Genomic DNA, 18,434 nt, shown 5'->3' with positions numbered 1-18,434 from the left:
AAAAATAGCACCTCTCTAGAAAGCATATACAATCTTTAGAGAGGAGAAAGTCTGCTAGACATGTCCACAGGAAACCCCTCATTAAAACTGGCTCAGCTCAACAAGTGGTTATTCATGTTCAAGAGAACATTCTTGGACACTTAGTACAGCTATTACTCTGTCTCTTCTAAAGATTATCCCGAAGCAATTGTTTACACAAAGAAAATCGATGTAGGTTCCAGAACAATCTCAAATCTGCCCCCTTACGTGTAGGGATCAGTATTGCAACAGACCCACTACAGGCAACTACAAAGCACAGTAGGCTCGATGCAAGGAGATAATCACTAACAAATCAAAAATTAATGTTAAAACACAAGCAGGAGATACAGCTGAAATAACAAGCAACAACACAAAACGTTACATATGTAAAGCTGGTTCAGAAAACGTAGCTTGATACAACGATAAGGACTATTGCATTGACAACATTGTGTATCTCAACACTTCACCTATTACGGAGAGCACCTTCTTTTCCAACTGTTGATACAGCACAAGTTAAAACACCAGCTCATTTTACTGATATAAACCACCTTAGGGAAGGGGACATGACACCCACAGCAGCTGGCAGCCTTCTAGGCAGGCGAGCCAGAGTCCAGGCTGTGTTGTGGTTAATAAACATTTTGCTGAAAGTCAGCACTTCTGTGTCGGCCTTGGTCTGCCCTTAACCACCGAGTTTCGAAGCTGACCCCTCTGTAAAACAGTTATAAAAAAATCAGCTGCTCAGGCCTGCTGCTTCGAAAGATCACTGTACGAAGTACAAAGTCTCATGAAATGAACAGCAATGTAATTTGTGAAGGACAGGGCCACTAATAAGTTAATGCTTCCTAGTGGTCTGGGTGATATGCCAGCCAGTTTAAGGGACCCATGAACAAAATTGCCATTAAAAAAGAAGCCACCCACAGGAATTAAATCTTAGTCTCGCTGGAAAACCTTGCACATAGAGGTTTAAACTAAGCCAAGCGCTGTAACTGACTCTTCTCACTAAGCAAGATATGGAAGCTGTTACAAACAAAGTCTTAAGACCTTTATGTGTGCGGGGGAGGGAAATCAGCTTAATTGTAACTTTATGCAACAGGTTTTTGTGGTCTCTCTGATGCCAAAGTAACATATTCTGGATTCTCAGAAGTGAACCTGGAACCACCCAGACAACTTGCAGAAAAGCTTTTAAGACACAGGTGATGAACGCTCCCAGCCCTGCTGTGCTCCTCCTCCAGCCCACCCAAGTGCCAAGAGCCCAGGGCACCCAGGACACATTCACATGCTTTGGTTCCCTGCTCGCTTTCCTGCCCCCCAAGTCACCTTGGACCTGACCGAGTTTAAATGGTTTAGGAAAAGGATGTGGTCAGCAGACAGTATGTCATGCAAGAATATTAATTCAGTGCGGGAAAGGGAAAAAAAAAATCAACCTGTAGGATTATTTCCTTTCATTCTGGGTGAGGAAGCACTAACATTTGATTCAGTAAAACAAAACTAATCCTACATGGAGCCCAAGCAGTCAGTTTATTGTAAATAATAAGCTCAAAGTTGGAGTGAAAGCAGGAAGAGATCTGTTTCCCAGTCCAGCAGTGACACCTAGAGGGAGAGGATTTCATCGCATGCTTGGCAGCTCCTGAAGGGACTGAAAAAGAAATTGGAAAGCTCTGCCAGAGCCAGGAGTGGCTCTGGGAGTCCCTTACTTCATACTCTGGAGTTCCCTGCGTACTCCAGTGCAGGAGGACACAGTGAGAAGAATGGTCCTTGCGGTAACTGATCCAGAAAGATGTGGAAAAAAAGATAGAGGAGAAAAGGGAGAAGCCTGAGTCTCTTCCAAATGGCACTGGAAAGTCTCTGCCTTCCCAAGAGCTCCCCTGTGGCAGCTCCTGCTGCCCAGCCACCCCACACATTGTAGGAAGAGCCAAGTACCTTGCACAGCAGCATCAGCGGGATGCAAATCCTGCTCAGCCACCTCCAGGAGCATAGCCCAGCAGGGCCCAGGCCCCCAACAGCGGGTAAGCCCATTTATGCCTTTTCTAATAGACCCTATACATTCCCCAGATTCAAGGACTCAATCTCCACCTGCCTTTTTATTTTTTTAAACCTTTCTTTCTCAACTTTGCACATCGTGAATGAACTGTTACACCTCAGCCATGGAGGTGGGGAGAGAGATACATCACAGAATGCAAGCACAAGCCAGCTCCGTAGGAAACCAGGCTGCATTACTGTCTGTCCTTGGGACTGCTTGCTAAAACATGCAGGAAACTTTAGCCAAGGTTGTTACTACTCCTCCACATAAGGTGGGGCCCACCTAGATTTGCAATTCTAACTATGTTATTGGCTTTATGCCTTTTTTGTTGAAGTCTATTTTCTTTCTCTCCACCAAAATAAAGATCAAGTATAAAGGTGAGCAGTCACCCATCCAAATGGAGCAGGGATAATGCTTGCAGCACGGAGCCTGTAAGACCGTGGCTGCACAGATACACTTTGCGTCCCTCTTCAAGGAGCTAAATGCTTCTTTTGGAGAACTTGTTGACAAGCATGGGGTCCTGCTCACGGAACAAAGAAGTTGCCTTGTCCACCTGGGACCCATCCAAACATCTGACAGTCAGGTCTAAAATAAACTGTGCCGTTTTTGGTTCTGTGAAGACTCCTGGGAGGGCCTCTGTCCTCACTTCAATTTCTGGTAAAACTTCAAAGTAACCCTAAATAAAATTGCCTGAGGAAGGCAAGGCACCAGGAAGCCAAGGTCTGTGATCAAGCCTGCCTTCCTGTCCATTTGCAGGTAAAGTTGAAGGTTTCGTCAGTTAATTGCTTACAATTATGTCAGCACATTTAATAAGGTACTTCCCCTCTCACCAGGATGTGGTAACTGTGGGACCACCAACTCTATAGCACTACAGAGTTAGATTCGCTGGCAACCTGCAATTTTGGGTGCAGAGGAACTGAAGAAATATTTACATTTTTCACAGCAAAGGGAAGAGGTACCCCAGCTGAAACAACAAAGCTGCAAATTTTAAACAGTTAAAAGAACAAGGTGCATATTTAGGTATGTGTACACTACATGAAACTGGAGCTGCTTTCCAGGGACTGCTGAAATTTGCCCTGGAGAATATAAAAACTAGGAAGCAAGGAAGATGTGCAGCTAGGACGACAAACTTAATGACCATTTAAAATCCTATTTGGAAGCAAGTCACAAACCTTCACCTGCCATTTTCTCCAGTTCATTTGGTATGTTAATAGTGTGACATGGTTTAGTTCTGAAGATGAATCAATTTCCTAAGCTCATGACTATAGCCTTTGTGTTCAGGACTTGTCAGGACGTGACAAAGTCACACTCAAATGGGACACTGCCCAAGCGTGGCTGTGAAGACGTGCACAAAGTAAAGCACTGGTTGCTGGCTGAGGACACACTCCTACCTTTACTGAACCTACGTTTACTGAAGCCCAGTTCTCCATGGCACTCCACTGCATGAAGTGTTTTTCCCCTATAAAACACAAAGCAAAAATCCCTCAGTGACATCCACCCCAGTCCCAGAATGGTGGGATTTGGAAGGGACCTCTGGAGATCATCCCATCCCACCCCCTGCTTAAGCAGGCACACCCAGAGCAGGGGGCACAGGGCCGCGTCCAGGCGGGGGGTGAATGTCTCCAGGGAAGGGACCCCACAGCCTCTCTGGGCAGCCTGTGCCCCTGCTCTGGCACCCGCACAGCAAAGGGGTTTGGCCTCATGTTCAGGTGGAACTTCCCGTGTTCCAGCTTGTGCCCGTTGCCCCTTGGCCTGGCGTTGGGCACCGCTGAAAAGAGCCCGGCCCCATCCTCCTGACACCCGCCCTTCAGGTATTTATAAGCATTGATGAGATCCCCCCTCAGCCTTCTCTTCTCCAGGCTGAACAAGCCCAGGTCTCTCAGCCTTTCCTCACAAGGGAGATGCTCCAGCCCCTGATCACCTTGGCAGCTCTGCGCTGGCCTTGCTCCAGCAGTTCCCTGCCCTTCTTGAACTGGGGGGCCCAGAACTGGACGCAGCCCTGCAGGTGTGGCCTCACTGGGGCAGAGCAGAGGGGGAAGAGAACCTCCCTCGCCCTGCTGGCCACACGCCTTTTCATGCACCCCAGGATACCGTTGGCCTTCTTGGCCCCAAGGGCAGTGTTGGCTCACGGTCAACTTGTCCACCAGCACTCCCAAGTCCTTCTCAACAGAGCCGCCAACCTCTACTGGTGTGTGGGGTGGTTCCTCCCCAGAGGCAGGACCTTGAACTTGCTCTTGCTGAATTCCATGAAGTTCCCCTGGGCCCCGCTCTCCAGCCTGTCCAGGTCTCGCTGGGTGGCAGCACAGCCTCCTGGCGTATCAAGCACTCCTCCCAGCTTGGTATCATCAGCAAACTTGCTGAGGTTACACTCTATCCCATCATCCAGGTCATTGATGAATATGTTGACCAGGCCTGGACCCAGCACAGACCCCTGGGGAACACCACTAGTGACAGGCCTCCAGCCAGACTCTGCCCCATTGATCACAACCATCTGAGCTCTGTTGTTGAGCCAGTTCTCTCTCCACCTCACTGTCCACTCACCCAACCCACACTTCCTTAGCTTGCCTGTGAGGATGCTATCGGAGACAGTGTCAAATGCCTAACTGAAGTCAAGACACAACATCCACTGCTCTCCCTTTGTCGACAGTCGCTGTGACAAACTCTGTGGAAGGTGACACAGTGGCCGACTCACTGTAGGACCTGCTCTTGGCAAAACAAAACTCCTCTTAGGAAGAAGTTAGGTGATACTACTTGTTTCCAAGCCAAGTTCAACTTGAATTATCTACCTAGAACTTATTTTCAGAATCTGGTGGATGCATTTTCCTAATTTGGAATATTTCATATTTATATTCAGCTGATTACCAGATGAGGTAATTCTGGCATTTACTTTCACTGCAGATTTTTTGAAGGCCCTTCAATTACAGCAGTAAAAGGTGTCAGGTACCAGGACACTCACACTAAATAAAACCCCACACTCTTACAGAGACACTGTATTAAAGAACAGCTCTGATGCAAACACGCATACTCTTTACCTGTGAGCAGAATTTTGAAATTTAAAATTCAGTGTATTCAGAAATGTTTACTCTCAATGTTTTCACTCTCAAAAAGAAGTCAAACATTGCCAGTATAAAAGGAATATAGGTAGTCAAATTCCATTATCTTCCCTGGGAATTGTCCATATAAAGCTTGAGTACTGTCTAATCTTCATTCAACTGACAGTTACTGCTTTACATCAGCAGCTTCAGGATCATTGCCAGCTGTTCCCTCCACACTTATAAATTATTTTTTAGGGGAACTTTATATAATCATTCTGTTTCTCTCACACCATTGCTTCCCAGTGTTTGTTCATCTCTATCACATTCCTTTCTGGGAAGAGTTCTTCCTTCCACATATTATTGTCAGGGCTGCCTTATCGCTGCTTTCGTTTCTCAGGCATTTAAAGACTTTCCTTTAAGTTTCATTGCTTTGGTGGCTTGACACTCACCAGAAACCTCAGGTTTCCTGCTGTTCCTTCAGAGCAACACCACAGATGATAGCAGATTTAAAGCTGATGGAGAAAGGAAAGTATAAAAAAAATATACTGGCAGATGTGACAGTAAAGGAAGAGAAGGGGGGAAGGGAAAAAAAAAAAAGAGGGAACATGTAACTTTAGCCAACTGATAGCAGCACTAGAAAATAAGAGCTGATTGTAGGGATGACATTCTTCCAGTATTCAGAGAGGAAATACTTGCAAGTCAGCTGAGTTTGGAAGTTTCCGTGGCTGTCAGATTGACTAGCACTTGAAATGAACCCATCATCTATGGTCAAATCCTGGAATACTATGGTAAAAATCAGTTAATTGACTGGGAATTGCTCCATCAGTTTCAGTGAGGTCATATTTTCATCTACACGTTGCTTTTAAATCTTAGCAATGTTTTAAAAAAGCGGTGCTGAAAATCCCAACAAGAAAGAATTTGCAAATCAGGAAATCAAACAGTAATGATGACAACTCAGTACAACCAACGTCTGTAAGAAATTGGATGGTTCTAGGTCCATCCAAGATTTAAAATTCTAGATCAAATTTTCACCAGCGTGCCTCCCTCATTCGTGTACTTTCAGTCATAGGCTCCCAAACGGTGCTCGCTTACTCCCACAGACAGCAACATCCACTACAACTGCCAAAAGACCCCTCTTCCACAGTTATCACCTCACACTATATATAAATAGATGTCTTTTAAAATCACTTACCCCCAACTGTCTTTCTCCAAGCCTCCAGCAAAGACTACTCCCTATATAGGAATCCTTAATTTAAAAACTTAACATAATTTTATAAGTTAGTGCTTTTTCATTATCTTCCTACAGAAAGATTCATGGGTTAATCTGCAGTCACTAAACTTGCACACTAAAATGCTCTGAACCATTTCTCTACACTTTAAATATATGCCAATCTAGACAACTGCTTATAAAATTCTCATGTTCTAGATCAGGCAAAGACTGAGTAAATCTTCCTTTTCCGGCAATAAAAATTTACCTACAGCTTATCCCGAGTACTTTATAAAAGATATTGATAAAACAAAATGTCTAATATTTTAATAAGCTAAATTCAAGAAAAAAGTCACCCTCCTGAATACATGAGGAAGTACTTTGCATTTCTGTTGTACCCTATTGTATTAAAAGAAACTGCATCTGTGAAGAGGAAGACGACAGCTTGGCAGATTTATTACTTCTAAGAACTGAAGGGGGCTTTAGTAAGTGCAGGACACCTACTTTGGCACTTATAAAAACTGGTCTAAGGCATTTGCTTACATCCTTCCACACGTAAACCGTTCCCAAAAATCAAGTTCAGAGGAAGAAGAAACATTTTCAAATCCTCATGGGTTGGGTTTTACTTGGCATAACTTTGGCAAGAAAAAGAGCTGCCCAAAAAATCTAAACCAGAAGAAATTAAGCAAAAGATTTCTAATACAACAGAAACTGAAAGGCTTGACATCTGGTATGTCAAATGTGACTACTGAGCATTTAGCTCAGTAGGCATAGGAACAATGTGAATACTTAAAGTACACAGCTCTGGCATTGGGAAAGCTTGACCCAACAGTGGAAGTTCAAGACATCCCACAAGTTCTCTGTTGGTGAAACAGCACCACAGTCTCATTCTTCTCCCATCAGACACATGAATGCCTCTTCTTTAGCCTGCACGAGCTTCTCCCCTTGTCTTCCTACCCTTTTATTTTCTCCATAGTCCAAATCCCTTTCACAAAGATACCTGGGTCTAGCCCCGCAGAGAGTTGCCACAGTGCTACAGCACTCTGCTTCCCCAAACCTACTCACATTTCCAACCCTTCTTTGCAAAATATCGCACATTAAAGCCTATCCATGCGACAGACAATTCTGCAGGTTAACAACAATATCATCCTACTTGACACATCCAGGGCTCTATTAAAGTCAGTCAAATACCATCTCTGCAGAGAAACAGACGGGCTTTGAGGCTGTCAGTTTTCCTCACTCCCTTTTGCTTAGCTGTGTTTACCAGAGGAAATGCTCCCTCCTTACCTATTGATCACTGCCAGCCTTAGAGAGTGCTTCGAGATATCTCTAGCAGGCACACCAAGAGCAGCATGAGGTTTCCTGGCTACCACCTGGAAACCTGCATGCCAGCACATGGGAATGAATGACAGGTGATTTGATAATCAGCAGCCTTGTGGGTCCAGCTGGGCAGGAAAAGATTTTTGGAAGCAGTCTCTACATTTTTCATCTCTTCTTTGATCTGGACAAGAAAAAAAAACTGGCCAAGAAACTAATTTTCCAATTCTTTTCAATCTGAGCCCTTGAAAACACTCTGGAAGCAAAACTGGGTGTTTAAGCCCTTTCAAAGGGTTAAGGGCAAACAATGGGAGCTGGTGGAATATTTCCAGTTCAACAGTTTCAAGGCTTTTGCATGCAGCTAGGGCAGACTGGGAAGCAGTGGTGCCTTGAGTCTGTGCTGTTTTTACATCCGCTTGGCACGATGGAAAGCACCAGGAGGCTGGTCTGAAGCATTGTCTCCCCCTTCCCAGATAGAGTTGAAGTTCTTGCAACTCCTCATTATCCAGTAGGGATAAGAGTACAAGGTCTGTTACATTCCTGGAGCTGAGGAGGGGATTAAGTGAATAAAACCAGGTCTTTTCTTCTTTACAACAAGCTTCTCTTTAACCCATAGGCTGTTCTCACCTAGGCTCGTTAGACTTGAGGTGTAACATAGTAGCAGCATACGTGGTACATCCAGGCTGCCTCTCTGGCAGTGGAATACAAGTCAAGAGGCAAGAGAACTTTGGTGTGTCTTGGACCTCACACTTAAGCATATGTCAAAACCTTGTTCTGGCAAAAATAAGCGTTCACTGGGAATAGATGCGGCCTTTCCCAACAGCTAAACTCTGCTCCCTCTTTGGCTATATTACTGATGTAACATATCCCTTACTTTAGACTTGTTAAAGGACAACACCACACACTTCTCTGGCAAACCACTATAAAAATAATTTCTAGTCCTCCGTATTAACTCATATTCCTCTCTGCACCCTCCAGCCCCTTTTGGAGGATCCATCTTTTTCTATAGCACCACATGTATTTGCCTTCATTTTAAGGCTCCTCACAAGATATCCACTGCTATCACCAATGAAACCTCTTCCCACCACTGTTACTTAGAAGGAAGGCTGGTAACTTCCTGGTGTTCTTGATTAGCTGAACTCTGGTATTTCCCAATGTAGTCTCAGACTACCCACCTTCCAGTGTCTAACAATCATTCTTCCATCCCTTTCAGTTCTCCTGATCTTGTACTCCCTTACCTGCCTTTACCCGTTGTTTCTTGCATTACAGATGCAAGATTCAGTCCTTTGAGAAAGGTCATCTTTATGTTGTTTCAGTTTCCTCTGCTCACATAGGACATAATCAAGACATGCAGAGTCTCCTAAAATTAAGATAACTGAGCTAAATGCCTGGATAGTCTCTCACTTGCATGATTTCAGTAAAATAATTCTCCTTATTTGGAGTCAGTTCTCCCCTGGCCAGATCAGCAAGACTGTAAGGATTAGTTGCTTTTTCTTGGCCTTTACCTGCAAAAGCAGCAAGGCCCATTTCATAACACTCTTCACATGCTAATCTTCCTATGAGACCAACAGTGCCACTGATTTTTCTCTCTTCTCTTCCCACAGCAGATTCCAGGAGATCAGCAATCATAACCAGCAGCTGTTAAACTTGCTCAAGGGATCTGCAGTGAGAGAGTGTGAAGCAGACATTTTGTAGGTTCTATTGCACTGTTGCTTGCAATTACAGGAAACACCACCTCTGTGCTCTCTTCCTATCCAAGTAGGAAATGTAGGTGTTAACGTAATTTTAGTTCAGAAGGAATATTTTAACATTCTGCCTCTTAGATACCAGACAGTAATACCAATCTCTGCTGCAAGTGCATTTGATTAAGTGCTTTGGGTTTTTTTTTCCTTCTTAAGAACTCCTGCAGCTACTCACAAGTAAAAAATGGGAAAGAATGAAGTTTCCTCCTCACTACATCGAACCATGTAATTGCTGTGGGCTCATACCAACTTTTGCCTGATACTTCAGGCAGAAGCAAGACCAATCAGAAGAGATAGCTAGAGTTAAGTGTATCCCTTACTGTAGAAAAGATATCTTCAGCACACAAAGGTTACTTCACTGGATGCAAAAGCACTGAAGGGCTCATGTTTCTGGAGATATGTTATCCTTGTCTTTTGACTGGCAGGACTGAAGTTGGCTAGGCTTGGGCTGTAATCTTATCTGCATCCACATGAGTTACTTATCTGAAAGGAACATTCTGCAAAGCACCTGTGATGAGCTTGCCCTGAAAATATTAATTGAAGCAGTTAACAGCTAGCTTAAGCAACTGGATGTTGAGGATAATGATTTGTGAGTGAAGATAATTATTTGCTAAGTGTAGCATGACTTTTGTTTTACAAGACAATAACAAGCAGGCTATCATCAGCATATAGTAATTAAGAGACTGGTGTTACCCACAATCAACATTCACACAGAGGGATGTTGAGAATGCTGAAACTTTTCAATAGGTTTTAATAACTGGCTGGTGGCACTTGCCAGGTAGGTTGGGAAAGCAGCAGTACCACTGTTTAGAAAAAGCAAGTTCTGAAAGATTTTACAGATCTTTCCTTCTTCCCCCAACCCTCATCTCATCTTTCCTATGAGATATTTCATTCATTTCCAGCATCTCCAAGCACTGAGAAACACCAAGCTGCACTGGGAGCACACTGGGGGTGGAAGAGCATTCCCAAAGGCACTACCAGCATTTCCTAGAGATATTGTTCAGAGACCACCAAAAGTACATGAAGTATATATACTTCAGCTTGTTTTATTAATTCTGCCTGTGTTTAACATATTTCACATGTTCTAACAAAAAAAAAACAGGAACTATATCCAGAGCTGTGCAGCTGACTAGTCAGGTACGCTCACACCTTCTTGGTCCCTTGCAGAAAGACACCAGGTATGACACAGTTCCTCTGCACCAATAGTTATTAACAGGTGCCCAGTAAGTTAACATGTCCAGTAAGGCTAGGATTTCATTCCAGTTTGCTACAAGAACAACATACTGGATTTTAATAAACCCTCTGACACTCAGTGTAGGGAAAGATAAAGACGACCTTAAAAATGGTACTATTTCACTGAAAAACAATCTATAGAGGAAGAAAATACAGTGCCTCAAGATCACTGCTACCAGTGTAAAGCCTCTTGGTTTTAGGGATACTTTGTTCCTGGCCCTCTCCAAGTCACAGAAACATAGTGGAGTTCTTGTGCCAAGGACAGCTGAGGAGAAGCGCAAGTAACAAGGTACATAAGTGGGGTATGAACCCTTAAAACCCCCAAACCCTTATTTGATTTTTTTTTCCCATGAACAATTGTCAAAGTATCAGGATTCTCTTATAGTAACTTCAGGCCAAAATATGGACACAAAATTTAGGATACTCTGGTCACTGCAGTATTACCTGTCCCCTCTGAGCTGTGTGCTTGGGGCCTAGGGCAGGACAACAAATTGAAGTGGTTGCGTATAAACCTGCTGTGCCTTGAACACATTCAGCCTCAGACACTCACAGCCTGCTTTTGGAATAAAAACCAGTGGTAATGAAAGAGCCTCTAGACATTTTCTGAAAGCTACACTGTAGCTTCCAATTATGTTCAAGTGATGCATTTTAATAGCTACCTTCTTCAGTGGAGTAAAAGTTTCCATTTGTGCCAACTTTGACATGATAATAGCAAAGAAAAGTGTATGTTTGGACTCTTCATTACTACTTTACCAGCCCAAGAAAGTCTGATGGAATATAGGCTTTAATCACAACAGAGATCAAGAGCAAACAAACATTTATTTCAGAAAAGCCATAATTAGGGAGAAGAAAGGAAAGAGCGCCATCACCATCAAAACCACTTGGCCTTCACAACAGAGTGTTAGGTCATTGGCCAACAAACAGCTGACTTTAAATAGTATAAATGTATACAGTGAATAAATAAAAGCCAATTGAATAGTTTAGTGCAGATTGTGCCGAACAAGCGGGTGAACAGGGAAGATATTAAAAAGCTTTTCTTTTTTTAATATGTAAACATGTAATTCAGGAAGGACTCTCTCTTCAGATGCCTCCTTAAAAAAAAAAAAATCACTCTTTTCCCGTGTGGACAACCAGCTTCTTTGCCTCTGTTTCTGCTACAGAAACAAATCTCTTCTTGACAAACCTCCTGCACAAGCTGCAGTGAAGGATCTCACTTTGCATTACATCTTTCCAGTGTGACTGCAGGCTGCCACCAAAAAAGGCCACCTTCCTCCCAGCAAGCCTAATTCAGCAATCCCATGGTCACAGGGAAAGGTGGTTCAACTGCTGATTTAATGTAAAGCTATGCTTTTTTTGCGGGCAGGTTCAACAGAAAACCAACTACCCAGTTCACCCTGCAGCCACACAGTGCCTGGGACTGCTGCAAGGAAAGCAGCAGCAACGGAGCTGGTTTGGGGAACCCAGACCCCACCTTTGGCAGCAGTTTGCAGTTGCACCATCTGTGAGAAAACACAAAACCAGACTCTCAGATCTTCTCCAGCACCTGCTACTCTACAAAGCTCCTTTGTCAGCCCCATCCATTGATCATACCAGAGAGAAACTGTTTGCCCTTGCTTTCTGAAGTCAACACTGATCAGCCTGCTTCAGACCACCTTTTGTCAGGGGTTTACCGTGACACCACCCTTGCTTGCACAACTTTACAACTGAGCATCTTTTCCACCTTCCACCCTAACATGACCCTCAAAAGCACTAGTTTCTTTTAATCCTTCCATACAAAGTCAACCAGTTAATTGGGATTAATCCCATTTAAATAACTACTGAGAAGTGACTGTTACAATTCAAATATTTACAAGTACATGAATACATACAATCAACTGCAACTCTTTCCCCTTCCCACTGCAGATAGCTTGTCTCAGAGTGACACATCGCTGTCTCTTGTTCAGACCTGCACTGTCTTTACAAAGTCTGGGACCCCAGGTGCCAAGCAAGTACCAACAGATCACAGAACAGGCACAACACTGCATACAAGTTAGTCAGAGGATCAGTGGTTGCAAAGAATGGTGGCTCTGCGCTACCAGAGATGAGACACTCAAGAAGGGAAGTGTGAGGCAGGGCTTTAATAAGATTGTGACCTGACGGCCCATCTCCATTCTCAGAAGCTCAGCACAGCAGTATTCCAACCCTGCATGATCACCTCCGGGTGCTCCTGCAGTATGAAAGCTACAGAATGTTTCTAGATATCAGAGAGAACAGTTGACTCTGGACAAATATAAAAACATTTTGCAAGCTCCAGGCTTGCCTGGGGTTGGAGGGTGCCTGTATTCTCCCAGCAGGGTGCTGGGCCATCCCAGCTGGAGGGAGCTCCTTCAGTGCCAGCCCCCACACCAGCTTCCGCAGCTTGCCAAAAGATGTATGCAAGAGGCAAGTCGGGGTTAAATCGTGTGTCTGGTGCAGGAGACACAACCTGTTTTATTTATATGTTACCTCAGAAGAGATAACATGCCCCATAGCTGTCAGCTTCACCTGGACTCACCTTGAGATTAGATAAACTATGAAGCTGGGAACAAGATTACAGAGCAAACAAACCCCAAAGCAAAGTTTCTTTTATCTGCTCCAGAAGCCTACCTGCAATTTTTTTGGTCATCTAGCTGCCAGAGCTGGGGGGACAAGGTTTGGAGAAACACTCATCCAGCAATAAGCAACACTGTCTGATTCTGGGTGAGAAACTAGCTGGCAACAGAGAGAATGTGTTCTTGGTAAACCCATTCCTTACTCCAGTGGACTGTTCTTCTTTGGGCATACTCTACAGCTTCCTTTCTCTCTGTTCAGCCTCTCATCTTTATACCTTAAACCTGATTCACATTGCCACGCAAGAGCTACAGTCCTGTTGCCAATGGGGGAAAGGAATGAACGGAAAACTATAAGATGTTAAAGCAGTCCCCAGATCAGAGCTATCAGAGGAAATATTAACTGTTCGTAACTGCATGAAGTCACTGTCTCTAGTATGTTCTCAGCCGTCTCCTCCCTTTTTAGGCACAACTCTGGGATTACACAGACAAGAGGCTGACTACAAATACTCTGTCCAAACCACATCCCTTCACACCTCCCTGGCCACATACCCCTCTTTTGGAAGTGTCAGGAATTCTCTAGCATCACAGAAGTGAAACTTGATGCTTCCTATGAAAGTCAAGCTAATACTTAAAAACCTCACTGAAACAGCAGATTTGAGACTACTCAGGAAAGTTATAGCCATGAGAATCTAAGGGTACGAAAGCAAGGCAGGATCTGCAAGAGGACATGTCTAATAAAGGATATTACCTTGCCCTCAAACATTGCTGAATGTATTTAGTGCATTGAGAGATTCTCTTAGAGGCCTCAGGCCTGCAACTGGAGCTCTGTTTCTGCCCGGACAGATATTTGACTAAAATCAGGCTGGTGGGCAGAGGACTCCTCCTCCAGGGTCCGATTACAGGGCTGGAGACAAAAGCTTTCTCATGCATGTGTGCGCACACACTCACAAGGTTAAGGCAATTTAACTGGTGAAGTAATTTATCACGCATATGTTTAAATATATTTATGTTCTAGTGCAAAAGTGCTGGCTCAGGGAGCAGGGGCAGCCTTTGCTTAAATGCCCCATGCGGCTCTCCTGGAGGCCCAGCTGAATTCAACCCCCCAGCTTGTGGTTTTCTCTTAAGAGCAGCCCTGCACAGCAGGCTGGCTGTTCAGACCACAAACACAGTGAAAACAGTTGGAGCTTTTGCCTGACCTAGCCCAGAGACTCAAGTACTGATCCTGCCCACAACAGGTGGATAGAGGCAGTCACCATAAACAAGGGGGGGGGGAAATCAGAGTAACCTATACCAGCCCTTGCAAGGTTAGACCAGTTTAAAGCTCACTAATTGAGCCCAGCAACTGGACCACTTGAACATAAGACACAGATTCTGCATATTTGGCTAAAGTGGTTTTAAAAAAAGAAAACAAACAAACTTGCTTCCAGGTTTTTTTTGCAGGTGGGTGTTTTTTTCTGGGTATTTTTGTCTGTTTTTTTAAAAACCCTGTCCTTCTGCCCTAATTTGCCACTTCCCCAACAGCTGAAGGGATTAAACAGTTTAAATTCTGTTATTAGTGTTTTGCAACAATATAGTTGTCTCTGCATTACTAGGGCAGCAAAACCACAGTGAACAGGTCAAATGATGCCAGTCTGTATTTGTGCGACCCTGTCTAGATACTGGGTGCAGCTTTGGGCCTCCCTACAAGAACCACCAATAACTGGAGCATGTCCAGCCAAGGGCAGACAAGATGGTGCTGGGGCTGGAACACAGGATGAATGAGGAGGGGCTGACAGCAGGTTCACTCAGCCTGGGGAAGAGAAAGCAAAGGGGAATCTAACTGCTGTCTACAACTATCTAAAAAGGGTGTAGAGAAAAGACAGAGACCCCCTTCTTGGGCAGACACAGCAGAATGGAAAGAGGCAACAGGCACAAGCTGCAGCAAGGAAAATTCCCATTAGCTAGAAGGAAAAATATTTTCCCCCACAATGAGTGTGGCCAAACTCTGGACCAGGGACCCAAAGAGGTAAAAAAAAACCCTCCGTCCTTGGAGGTTTCTGAAGCTTACCTGGCCAATGCTCTGAGCAACCTGACCTAAATTTGAAGTTAGACTTGCTTCAAGCAGGTATTGGACTGGAGACCTCCCACAGGTCCCTTCCAGTTAAAGTCTTCCATTATTCTGTGAAAAAGCCTCAAGACAGTGACTTCTTGAATTGCTCTACCTACATCACAAGACCACATCTAGGTGCCGAGCTGGCATCATCTTGCTTGTGAGTCTCCAGATAAAGATTTAATACATATGTCTTATCTGCATAAACTCCTTTCCCAGTTCTATCATGATTTCCCTGGGCCTCTCCACACAGACAAGCCTCACAAAGGAATGCACGACCATCCCAGAAACAGAGCCGGCGTGTTTCATCACCTCACTGAATCACTGAAGCCTTCAATTATGCTCTGCTTTTCAAGTGCGGTAATTAGGGAGCTACAATTTGATCTTAGAGATGATAGTGCAGCATGTTTCTATGAAAACATTTATTTTTAAAAGTTCATTAAAATGTTGTGCCATCCAGAACAGACAATGGTTCCTAAAACCAGCCATTACGAAACCCAAGCTCGCCGACATTTACCTTGCTTTAATTAAAGTCGCCTAATAAAGACCATCCACTCCAGCCTGTGGGGAATTTCACATCTCAAAACAAGGGACTGCCCCAGTCACCTTCCTCTCACTCATCCCCATGGCACAAATGGGGCTGGAGGAAGAGCAGGAGCATCCCTCCCTGCTCCAACCCAAGCAGCTGCCAGGCTGGGATGCAAAAGGCTGCAATCCCCCATCAGGTGCAAAGAACCAGGGCAGGAAGGAATAGACTCTGATCACAGCTGGGGGTGAACCTCTGCCCAAATATAACATCTGGAGGTGGAAACTGGGCTGATGTAACCAGAGCCACTTTTGTCAGAAATGGGTGGTTTCTACATCACCTTCATGCTTGCAGAAGTCATTTCCTAACCTTGAGGGCAACAGAAAGCACAAGCCTCTGCTGATCAATCTGGGTTTGTCTAGATACCAGTCAGAGGGAGACAAGTCACTCAGGGGTCAGCTGCTGATAGGGCAGGAGCTGCTTATAAACACATCCAGGTATCATTATTGGGGTCAACACAGATAAGATGATCTTCAGGTTAAGTAACAGTTTCTTTCACAGGGTGGTCTTGGGAAAGTCTCCCAAGTTCAACGTATCAAAGTAACACTAGTAGAAGACACACATAGGGATTTAAAATCATAACAAAAGCCAAAGGTGACACTGCTGCTGAGGCTGGTGTCCCCGTATCCAGGAGAGGGAACTGATCCAGTGTTATGGCCTGAGGATATCCTGGAGGCTCAGCCGATCTGTCTAGGGAATGTAAAAGACACCCCACCTCCAAATTATTCTGACCCCCAAGGAGCAACTATGATCCTCTCCTCCTTCTCCCAAACCAATGTCAGATGTAGGCGGCCTGCCAGACAGCCCCACAAGAGGCAAGGGAGGAGGAAAGTCTTTGCACGAAAGCCTAGGGACAGTTTGGCACACAGGGCTGGAGAGAGGAGCAGCTTACCCCCATTTACGGGACAGGAACAGGCATGGAAAACAGTTATGATCTGAGGAATGCCCCTCCACCACTTTTACTGTATAAGATCGGGCATTGGTAGACCCCCCCTGCCTAATTACAGGGTAGTCGGGGATCCCCTGAATTCACGGGCACGTTCACCTTATAAGACAGGAGGGGAAAGTCTTCTGGGGTGGGTGGGGGGTGTCCTCTGTTATAGGACACAGAGGAAGGTGCCCCCTACAACCTTAAGGGGGGGAAGGAAAGAAGTGCCCATCTCATAAAGTAAAGGGGCAAAGAGTTCCCTTACAGCCTGCAGGAGAGGAATTCCTCTTATTAAATAGGAGGGTCCCGTACAGCCAGAGGGAGGGAATTTCCATTGTAAGATAGGAGGGTGACGGTCCCCCACAGCCTGCCAGGGGCTCCCCCTTACAAGACAGGAGGGCGTACAGTCCCCTGCAAGGTGAGGGGAGGCCCCCCCCCCCATTAAGACAGAAGAAACATGAAGCCCCACTTTGCGAGGAGCGCACGACCCAGGGGGAACCGCGGGCCACTGACAGATCTTCAGCCCCTGACAGGTGGATGGGGAGGGGTCGCGGCTCCTACCGGCTGCAGGAGGCGGTCGAGGCTGCCGCACCGGGAGTGCTGTCCGCCGGAGGCGAGCGGCTGGCGCGGGCCCCGGCACTGGCCCTGCCCCGTCTCCGCCGAGGGAGCTTCTGGCCCACGGGCTCTGCCTCCATGGCGACACGTCGCGGCGAGGACCGGACCAAGGCTCACCACTTCCGCTCAGCGAGTAATGGCGGCGGCACCGGCAGCAGCGGCGGCGAACCGGCGGTTTGAAAATGGCGGCGGTAACGGCGGCGGCCAATCAGCGCGGCGGGAGGGGCGTGTTGCTAGGAGACGCGTGGGCGGGGCAAAGGGAGAGGGCGGCTCTGAGGGAAGCTGGGCGGGCTGTCGCCCCCGAAGACCGCAGCGTCCCCTAGCGTCTCGCGCCGTGGGAGGAGCCCGGCTGGCGGGAAACTGAGGCACGGAGCCGGTGAGCCCGGCCGTCGCCAGCCATCTCCCTCCCGGCCAGCGCTGTGCTCCCTCTCCTCCCGTCCTCCATCCTTCCCCTCAGCGTTTTCTCCTCAGCGAATGCAAGGCCACCACCCTATGTCCTCGGGGAGGGCAGAATATCCTAGTCCCTGTCAGAAGGAGGCAGAAATCAAAAGGGCATTGGGGTGAAACAACTCCGACCCCTCTAAAAGAAAACCCGTACCTCAGAAATCAGTTCAAATCTCAAAAATTTACTTCAGAGGCCCCCCCTCAAACCACACACAAGCGATTTGAATGGGGTGTGAGCTTGGGGATGTGCCCTGGGTGCGGGCATGTGGTTGAGGCAAAGGTTTCCTTCACAGAGCTGCCTACCTGTGCTACCCGGCCTGGTCCAAACAGTCCTGGTGCGGTATTGCAGAATCACAGAATCCCAGACTGGTGGGGGTTGGCAGGGACCTCTGGAGCTCACCCCGTCCCACCCCCTGCTGGAGCAGGCACACCCAGAGCAGGGGCACAGTGTCGCGTCCAGGCGGGGTGTGAATGTCTCCAGGGAAGGGACCCCACAGCCTCCCTGGGCAGCCTGTGCCCCTGCTCTGGCACCCGCACAGCAAAGGGGTTTGGCCTCATGTTCAGGTGGAACTTCCCGTGTTCCAGCTTGTGCCCGTTGCCCCTTGGCCTGGCGTTGGGCACCGCTGAAAA

At 46.1% G+C, this 18,434-nt stretch overlaps 1 protein-coding gene across 1 annotated transcript in view; it reads right to left on the bottom strand.

Moving 5' to 3' along the window:
* NET1 (neuroepithelial cell transforming 1) overlaps positions 1-17,506 on the bottom strand; it is a 55,720-nt gene extending 38,214 nt beyond the window's left edge. Inside the window, exon 1 of the mRNA XM_075081712.1 lies at positions 17,307-17,506. Within this exon, the coding sequence (XP_074937813.1) occupies positions 17,307-17,440 (134 nt within the window). The 5' untranslated portion in view covers positions 17,441-17,506. The remainder of the gene's footprint in view (positions 1-17,306) is intronic.
* Between the last annotated feature and the right edge of the window lie 928 nt (positions 17,507-18,434).

This window comes from Phalacrocorax aristotelis, chromosome 1 (assembly GCF_949628215.1).
Source record: "Phalacrocorax aristotelis chromosome 1, bGulAri2.1, whole genome shotgun sequence".
NCBI classification, from domain to species: domain Eukaryota; kingdom Metazoa; phylum Chordata; class Aves; order Suliformes; family Phalacrocoracidae; genus Phalacrocorax; species Phalacrocorax aristotelis.
This window is presented reverse-complemented; position numbering and strand designations above follow the sequence as displayed.